General features: G+C 41.5%; 1 protein-coding gene across 4 annotated transcripts in view; it reads left to right on the top strand.

Annotated features, from left to right (window-relative positions):
• The window catches only part of Myof (myoferlin), a 130,338-nt gene that overhangs the window by 67,551 nt on the left and 52,879 nt on the right, over window positions 1-9,908 (top strand). For all 4 annotated transcript variants that reach the window (XM_013034371.1, XM_013034369.1, XM_013034370.1 and 1 more), the window contains 5 exons: window positions 1,092-1,284; window positions 1,561-1,716; window positions 3,597-3,728; window positions 6,756-6,919; window positions 9,442-9,556. In XM_013034371.1, coding sequence (XP_012889825.1) covers window positions 1,092-1,284; window positions 1,561-1,716; window positions 3,597-3,728; window positions 6,756-6,919; window positions 9,442-9,556 — 760 coding nt within the window. The remainder of the gene's footprint in view (window positions 1-1,091; window positions 1,285-1,560; window positions 1,717-3,596; window positions 3,729-6,755; window positions 6,920-9,441; window positions 9,557-9,908) is intronic.

Here is a 9,908-nt window from a genome sequence, read left to right as displayed (position 1 = left end):
AGGAGGAGGCTACAATGCTTGATAAGAAATGTACTCATTATCTTGCCCATGTAATTGTAACCCCTCTGTACAGTATTTTCACAATAAAAAATAATTTAAAATATTAAAAAATAAATAAATAAAATAAAAAAATTTGCTTTTCACAACAACCCTAAAAAGTTGGATGTTATTGTCCCACATTGGAACATGGAAAAACAAAAGAGTAATTGGCCCAGACCACAGAACTAATAAATCATAGTCACAATTCATAACAAAGCAGGTAGTTCCATAGCACCAGTATATCATTCTGCACCTTGATATAAATGGGTGTTTGTGTGTCTAGACACACACACACACACACTTTCTTTTTTTTGGGGGGTCCGGTTGTGGGGCCTGAACTCTGGGTCTGGACGCTATCCCTCAGCTCTTCAGTTCAAGACTAGCCCTCTACCACTTAAGCCACAGCGCCACTTCTGGCTTTTTTCTTGCTGCTTATGTGGTGCTGAGGAATTGAACCCATGGCCTCAGGCATGCAAGGCAAGCGCTCTACCACTGAGCCACCTTCCCAGCCCCCACACTTTCTATCTCTATAAATTCCTGGGATCCACAGGCCTCCCGAGGCCCACCTATCAACTGCCTCAAGGATCATGGTTCTCAAGGTTCATGGTCTTTAATTTACCCTCCTTCCTCCTCAACCTTTCGGTGGATTCTTGGAAACAAAAGAAGGGAAGGCCAGTATCTCTAAGCTGCTGCTATTTCCATTTTCTTCTCAGTGACTGCATGGCTCTCAGGTCAAACCGAAGGATTTGCTTTGGTATTTTAATCATAGTTTCTGCCCTGCCAAGCCCAGGAAGATGCAATGGCAGCTTCAGCCAGCCAATCCATATAGAATCTGGTAGGAGACTGATAGACTTTATCAACTAAATGAAGAATCTGCAAGCATATGCTGTTTGTGATTCTTGCCAACAGAAGAGACTTTTGAAACGTATTTTCCATTAGCATACATTGGTTATACAAGGGAGAATTTATCTGACATTTCTGCCCATCTAGCCAATGTATCTAGAAAGTGATCCTTCAAATTCTTTGCTTCTTTTTCTTTTCCTTTTTGCTAGATACACCTTACCTGTCACAGAAGGCAAATCTAATGTGACAGTTCTTGATACTCAGATCCGAAAGTTGAGGACCAGATACCTCTCCCAGATACACGGGGCAGCTGTGAGGATGAGGTCTGAAGCCACGGATGTGAAGTCTACCTTGTTAGAAATTGAAGACTGGCTCGATAAGTTAATGCAACTGACTGAAGAGGTAGGACTTTTACACTTAAGGCCACCTGGCATGGAATGAGGGTGATGGATGGAGCATCTGCCTCCTTCTTTTCCCTTTTGCCCCTGTCATCCAGCCCTGCGTGCTCACACTGTGGCCTCAGAAGACAGGAGGCTAGAGTCTGTGGGACAAAGCCCTTATCAAAACATTTCCTTGCAAAGAGAAGCCCTGAGTGTCTAGCCTATAACACCTCCAGTCCCATTGCACTTAAACTAAACCTTAAGTTTGCTTCCTTTCCCATCCAACTCACAAACCCAGCCACAGAACAGCATGCCTGACATTATCATCTGGATGATTCGAGGGGAGAAAAGACTGGCCTATGCCCGAATTCCTGCACATCAGGTTTTATACTCCACCAGTGGAGAAAATGCATCTGGAAAATACTGTGGGAAAACCCAAACCATCCTCCTGAAGGTATGTGTGCCTTCACTTTGTAATGTGAAATACTTAAAGGCAAAATGTATGTTCTGGGCGAGGTGTTGCTTTAAAATTTGCTACCTAGTCTATGACTCAGGTCATTGGACCAATGCTAGGGTCCCTTCTTCTAGGGATGTAATTTTTTAAGCTCTGATCTGATGTCAGCCAACATTGAATCAGACACCTGACTAGGTATCTTTGCAACCTTAATGTTATCACATTGGAAATGCTTTGTTTTCTGGAATGTTTCATGTAAAGCAGTGTCTTTCTTCCCTTGAGTCCGATGAGCCTTTTTGGGAAAAGAGAAGGTAGCATGGGTCATCTATACAATCTGTTGCTTCAACAAAATTGAGGCTCAAATTGGAAGTTTGGGCAATTCTACTTTAGGAAAGAGATTCTGAACATTTTTTGGCAATGAACTCCCTTAAGTGCCTGATGAAAGTCACTTGTTCTTTCTTCCAAGAAGATGCAGGCTGTATGTGCATCTAATATTTTGCACATTCTCTGCAAGCTTCATAAGACCCGTAACCTTATCCCAAGATCCCGCTCAGTGTGTACACTTGAAGAACCAGAGTAGGGTCTGGGGCTGGAAACCTAGATATCAGAATGGTTTCTTGTATATGTTTTGACATTTTTCCCCCTGCTAAATGGAGTGCTTTGGAATGGAGAGAGAAGGAGAAATGCCAAAAAGTTTTTAAATGTTTTTTAAAAGGCAAAAGAAAAATCTGAGTTGAGGGAACGTGTTAGCTTAAAACAAGGAATCATCTGCTAACTTTTAATAAGTAATCACATTGCTTTTTAATCAGGAGCATATAAATAGAATCAGAGTGATTATCTCTTCGCAAGTGTTCCTTGCAGAATAAATCTTGCTTAAGATAGAACCATAATTTTAATTGACCTCAACAGCAGGTGGAGGCAAACTGATTAAAAATAAACCTTCCTGGGAGGTGGGCGGAAAGACAGAAGGATAAACCCTGTTAGGTTTTCAGAAGTCAGTAGATGAACAGCAAAATGCTTTTAAGAAATTATTTTTTGTATATGTTGGTTTTGTTAATACTCATTATCCAGTTTAAGAAGCCACTTAATTCAATGTTTTTGATTTGTTTGGTGGGGGGGGGGTGAGGGAGGTGGAGGGGGTGTTTTTATGTTTTGTTTTGTTTTTGCCAGTTATGGGGCTTGAACTCAAGGTCTAGATACTGCCACTGAGTTTGCTTTTTGTTTTGTTGTTGTTGTTGTTGTTGGCTCAAGACTAGTGCTCTACCATTTAAGGTACAGCCCCACTTTTGGCTTTTTTGGTGGTTAATTGGATATAAGAGTCTTTTCTGCCTGGGATGGCTTTGAATCTCAATCCTCAGATCTCAGCCTCCTGAGATGTGAGCTACCGGCACCTGGCTTCAGTGGGTGTTTTGATCTTGAGACCTCTTTATAATTTTTTGAAAGTTATTGAAGACCCCAGAGAGATTTGCTTATACAGACTATAACTCTCAATATTTGCTTTAATAGAAATCCATCAAGTCTGGTGTCACTGCTTTCATTCCTGCTGCAAAGTCAGGAATTTTATCTACCATTGCTTCCACACCACCATTGCAAATGTCAGTACACTGAGGAAGAAAAATACCACATTAGTGTTACTAGCAAAATTGTTTAGATCTTGTAAACCTGAAAAGGTCACAGGAATCTTTAGTCACACTTTGAGATCAATTGCCTTAATTATTATTGCCATCTTTGCTGCAAGATAATTTGGGCATATATTAACTAAAGCAAACATAGACTGCCAAAAGCAATGGTTGATGCTCAGTCTGCTTGTGGCTTTAACTAAATGTCACAGTCCTTGTGGTGCCCCATTTAAGGTTAACATGTTATCATTCATTCTACAGTACCCACAGGAGAAAAACAATGGGACCAAAGTGCCTGTGGAATTGCGAGTGAACATCTGGCTGGGCTTAAGTGCTGTTGAGAAGAAATTCAATAGCTTTGCAGAAGGAACATTCTCAGTCTTTGCTGAAATGGTACATTTAAGAACATCTCTATCCTTACCTCCTTGGTGGGGGAGAACTTGTTCTGGACTCCAACTTGGTACCTGATGCTTTTGCTCATTGGCTAAGTGCTTTACCAACTGAGCCACACCCTTAAACCCCAAGGTTTTCTTCTCATCCTTAGGGAAAACACATATATACCAAAGACCATCACAGCTGTCATCCAAGAGACAGGATAGAATCCTCTCAACATTTGGCAACATTAAAACTCTGATTCTGTGATAATTTCAAGATGTAACCTCAGCCAACAAAACAGAAAATGGTTGCTCCTGGCACTGGAACTCAGTAACCTTGTCTGCCATATTGGTGCCAGTTGATGAGATATGTTAAGTAGAAAACACACACACACACACACACACACACACACACACACCAACTTAGAAAAGGAGACTCCTGAAATGTTTAGATCCTGAGAGACTATTTGGGGTGGGGGAATTTAAACACCAGAAATCCCATTCCCCAATTAGAGGAAGTCTCCAAAGAATTTGCCCAAGTGCAAAGAACATATTACAAGAATACTTCAACAACAATAAAGGTAATTTGCAAACCCCCCACCAGAGATTCAAACTCACTTAGTTAAATGGATTTGCCCAATGACTAAGAAAATGCGACCTGAATACTTCAATAACATCAAGGTAATTTGTAAAAAATCCACAAGAGTTTTAAACCCATCTAGTTAATCAAAAATCTCCTTATAGTAAAAACTATTTCTACAAACTTTTACATCTAAAAGAGAGTTGGTTTAATTTCTTCATGCACTATTTTTTTTTACTCAAAATGTTTATTGATTTAAATTTGTTAGATTTATTTGGTTGATCTCCCCTGACAATTTTCAGATGAACTGTCAATCTATAGATGGGCTTAGTGCTCAAATAAAGAGAAAACTGCCTTCATTCTAGCTAATCTATAAATGTATTCCTACTCCCCATAACTATACCTGACAACTGGCTTAGAGATTGTAGTTCTGATCTGCTTACTGAGCAAGAAAAAACAGGACCATATTTTATTATTATCTTTTGCTTATGGAGCATACCTGTCATATAGTGGTTCTATATAAATATTTATTACATAACTAAATGATGGTGGAATTTATAACACCCCATCCATGTTGTTAAGGAACATTGGCTTTATAAGCACTGGGTCATATCTTGAAAATGATGAAGTAGCTAGACTTTATCCTCACAAACCTCACAGTCTACTACAATGATTGTAAAACTGTGTCTGTGTTGTTAAACCAATTGATGCTTAGAGCCATCTAGAGATTCTGACACTGTAGCTAAGCTAGGGATTGGGAGCAGAGATGATTATTCCAGCATGGGTAGCCATGGATATCTGTGGACACTTTAATCAACAGTGGAATGCATTGGGAGACATGTAAGTCTTTCTGGCTCAGGCTTGGAGGTGCTATTGGAATTAAGTGAAAAGGTCATGAAGGAGGTCCTAAGTGAAAGATGTTGTCTAGCCATGTGGGCAGTATGGAGAGAGGCAATGGGAGGAGGCTTCCATCTACCCTCCAGCTCTATGGCTGGAACTAAGTCTGAAGGAGCTAGTGTTGAGCAACAATCAACTGGCCCAGGGCTCCCTTCTACCCTTTCCCATTGCCAGATGCTTCTCTGAATAGAGCTGAGCTAAAGTTTCAGCTCATTTGGAGATGGTCTTCCCATTTCAGTCGTTACATTACTCCTTAGCTTATCTAGGTCCTAACAGCATGTGAAGACCAGAACTGGCCTGTTAATAATTATAATGAAAATGTTCTTGCCTTTATGTGCAAATTACAGAACATGGTTCTCTGAAAAATGTCTAGATGTCTTTGAGGTGCTTGGCAAATGTTTATTGATGAATATTTTTTTCTTACTACTGTGCCTATTGCTACTGGCCAAGGCCAGTAAAGGTTCCCACCTTTACTGTTGGTGATTCTCTTGTTCATGCTGAGGTCCTTGCTTTGATTTTGCTAGAGCCATTGTGATTTTTCAAGCAGAAGCACAGCTTCTTCCTCTGTTTGTGTCATTGTCATATGAACACAAGTCTCATAGAACCTTTGGCTTGTTCCTAAAGCCATCTTCCCTCCAGGCTCAGAGCCAATCTTAAACTACACTACTGTGCTTCTTCTCCTGATGTCCCCATCAGACCTCTGCTCAAATTTCCTCCCTGCTCATCAGCCAAAAACTTCTCTATGGCTTTTATAAGTCATCCTCTCAGTGGAGTCATCAGCAGACAAATGGAAGTTCCAATTTGGGATCAAATAGGGACATTTACCACTCTGACAAGTCTCAATCTTTTCCATGAAGATCAGACCATCATCGATTTATAAATTCTGACTTAGAATGGAATGCCCTCTCACCCAAAGCCTCACATTATCATAAACCCAGGTTCTGCTGGGAAGGTCTTGGTCTACCTGCCATATTACAGAGGAGACTAAGGCTCAGAAGCTTCAGGCCGCATCAAGTCTAGTGCTAAAGATCATTGTGTTTCAGTCATGCTCTGTGTGGAGTAACATCTGAGAAATAACAACCAATTACGTGTTTCTATGAGGAAATGCGCCCCAAATCCTAAGCAAAAAATGTCCAAATGAACCTTATGAAGTATGCATATTCATAAATTGAGAGCCTTTGGAGGTATTTTGAAGTTCAGAGAACTGTTTGGAGCCATTCAAAATAGTAACAAAAACAGATATCTCATTGTTTACAAAGCACATTTATAATCATTTGCATATTTAAACTCCAGAATAACTCTAAAAAAGAATCTTACCACTGGTCATAGATGAGCATGCTGAATCTTAGAAAGTGGAAATGACTGTCAGACATGGTGGTACATGTCTATAGTCCCTTCACTCAAGAAAGAGGTCAAGGCAGGAGGGCTGTGAGTTTGAAACCAGTCAAAATTACATAGTGACAAACCTGTTCTCACTAGGAGCATAAAGCTTTTTTACTTTCTACGACTGTCTAGCTTAAGGACTGGGTGAATTAATGATATTTCTCTAATTGTGTTTATTGCTGACAGTATGAAAATCAAGCCCTCATGTTTGGAAAATGGGGCACCTCTGGATTAGTGGGCCGTCATAAGTTTTCTGATGTCACGGGAAAGATAAAACTCAAGAGGGAATTCTTTTTGCCTCCAAAAGGCTGGGAATGGGAAGGAGACTGGAGAGTTGACCCTGAAAGAAGGTAAGTTTTCACCTTTTAGAATTTTTTAAAAAATGAATGTCACTTTTCCTTGGAAATTGTTAAATGGATCGTCTTCATTGTTATTGTTGTGGTTTTTTTTGGGGGGGGGGCAGTAACTAGGATTTGAACTAGACAAGCACTGTACCATATGAGTCATACCCTCTCCTTGCCCTCCATCTTCATTCTTCATATTTATATAATACCTGCTGAGTAGAAGTTGGTTTAAAACCATTTAGAAGCTTTGAAAGGTATCATCGATGTCCCACAAATATAAGACAGACAAATATAAAAATCACTTGAGAGCTGACAGTTATGGAGGTTTTATTAAGGGTGAATGTGCCAAGGGGTTGGCAGAGCACCAACATCATCTCTTTCAGCTCAACTACCATCCACCAGATAGTGGCTGGCTTTACCTGTTTGCACTGAAAAGCAACCTGCCACTGGATACTGGCAGGTGACTTATGACTCCTGATTTAGAGACAAAGGACTTTATTGCCTGTAGCCATAGCAGAGTATCAACATTTGCTCCAGTTTTCCATGTCCCAGTTCCCACAGGATGACATGAAGAGGGTCAGGTGACTTTTGCAATGGATTGCATTGCAGGAGGAATCCTGAGCTTAGGGAAATCAAATCTTTTATAATGGGCACTGCTGATCCTTTGCTCCCAGGAGAGATACTATCCCTCTTCTAAAATGATGGTCCATTCTGGAAAAAGATACTCCATAGCCAAGGCAGTCAGGGTCCCAGCTGGTGAGGTGTGCAGAAATGCAGGAGGCTCTCAGAGAGTGACCATCCAACAAGAGAGTATTGTCTCTACTTTGCAAAATCGGGTAATTGAGACCTAGAAAGAGGAAGTAACTTGTCCAAAAGCACAGAGCTGGACAAAAGCACAGCAGCTGGAGCTGGAACCGAAGCCTAGTGGGGCAACTGAACTCGCATTCAGTTTTATGCCACAGCACCTGCAGGAAATCGGGTACATTTTAAAGGAGTAGATTATATAATTTATGGAAATCTATCTCAGGACTTGTGGGGAAAAAAAACAAAACTTGGGCTGGGGATGCAGATTTGTGGTGGAGCAGTTGTTCAGCACCAGTAAGAAAGAGAGAGAAGGAGGGAGGAAAGAAAGAAAGGAAGGCAGGCAAGAAGGAAGGAGACAGAAGGGACAAGTGTGTTGAAAGGAAGAGAGGAGAAAAAAAAAAGAGGAGAAGGGAAGGGAAAAGAAGGAAAGGCAAAGGAAGATAAGGAAAGGGAAGGAAAAAGAATGGAAGAGAAGCAGTAGAAGGGAGCTGCTGTGTTTCCCTTAAACCTTATTTCAAAATGTTACCAACAGCATTTGAACCAGAGACCTCTGCTCTGGTCACCTTATAATGGCACACTTCAGTATGGTGGAAACAAGCTTAGGAAGCTGAATTTTAAGGTCTGTAGCTAGAGGATGGCTTCTGTGGCATTTGTTCCATATTACTGTATGGGCATTATGGAGGGAGGAAGTGGGTATGCCACTCTGTTAAGACCCAATGCTTTTTGCACAGCACTGCTTTTGATCCAAGGATGGCTTGCTTTGGATGGAGTTGGTGGTGGATGGCGGGGGGAGTGTAAAAGGACTGGTAAGGAGAAGAAAAGTGGGTTTCACTGGACAAAAGGAAGGCGGTGAGGAGGAAGATGGTGGGAATTGTGTTTAGAAGAACAAAAGGTCAAAGTATGTTAGGGCTGGATAGATCCTAGAGGTATCAGCCCGAGTGTTTATTCTTCTGCTCTGGGACCCAGGGAAGTGATGAATGTGCTCCACTTATTGAAATGGTGAGAACTATTTATTTTTTGGTACCTTCCCAATGCTTGATTCTAGGGGAGGATACAGTAAGGAGAAAATCAAGGGTAAAGGAATTAGAACCCTTATTTGAGTGGTACCTGGCAGAAGACTGAAGTCCAAGTTGAAACTCCTCTGCGTTCCTCTGTAGGCTTTCAGAATAGTTCCAAATCTAAGAGGGAAATTGGTAAGGCTGAGAATCGGTATGGACTTTTCAGGCACCCAAAGAGAGTTTGGGCCCTTAATGGATCTAGTTTGGCCATGTACCTAGGAATCCTTCAGAACATCGAAACTCCCACCTCCCTTCAGTTTGTGTGAAGTAGTCCAAGCAAGCCATTAGTTCTATTTCCACCCCAGGTCCAGGAGACTGTCCCCACTCCATCTTTAAAGGCAGATGGGCTGGGGTAAGGGGGCGTGATTTCCTCTTTGTACTATGAGAAAGAGTTTTGCTGAGCTGAAGTAGAAAACATGGGAGCTGCTGTCTATAAGAAAAGTCCCCACAAGACTGTTTTCCTCAGCCCTAAGAAGGAGCAACCTTGCCAACATAATTTAGGTTCTTTGTCCAAACACATGTCAAAAGCAATTAGTGCCAAAGAGCAAAACCCAAGGAGGTGTTGGAAGGAGGGAGCTGGTGCCATTCCTGGTACATTAGAAATAGCTGGGGTAGCTGTCTACCTTCTGTTTCTCCTGGGTAACACCAGTTCCCATTCTCCTGCAGCTTGCTGACAGAGGCGGATGCAGGTCACACGGAGTTCACTGATGAGGTCTACCAGAACGACAGCCGCTACCCTGGAGGCGAGTGGAAGCCAGCAGAGGACACCTACACCGATGCGGTGCGTCCCAGCTCACCTTGTCTGGTCTCTGGGATTTGTGGGACCTCATCCCAGCAGGCTTGGCCTTCTCCTGCTCTGATACTCCTTTATTCACACCTTAAGACATACAAGGGCATGATCTTTTCTCTCTGAGAAAAGAAATTTAACTAGATACTTCTGCATGGTAAAGCTGAGGCTGTATAATTTTGTTTTCAGGGTAAATATTTCTTGTCTAACTAGTTTTTAAAATCACAACAAACATAATGCTTCTAGCTTCACAAAAAAGTTAACAACGTAAAAGGAAATGAAGACTAACTTTCCCTGACTCATGTTGCACTCCCCAAAGAAATGAGAATAGTTTTCTGTCTGTAGG

The sequence above is a fragment of the Dipodomys ordii genome, unplaced genomic scaffold (assembly GCF_000151885.1).
Source record: "Dipodomys ordii isolate 6190 unplaced genomic scaffold, Dord_2.0 Scaffold188, whole genome shotgun sequence".
Classification (NCBI taxonomy): Eukaryota; Metazoa; Chordata; class Mammalia; order Rodentia; family Heteromyidae; genus Dipodomys; species Dipodomys ordii.
This window is presented reverse-complemented; position numbering and strand designations above follow the sequence as displayed.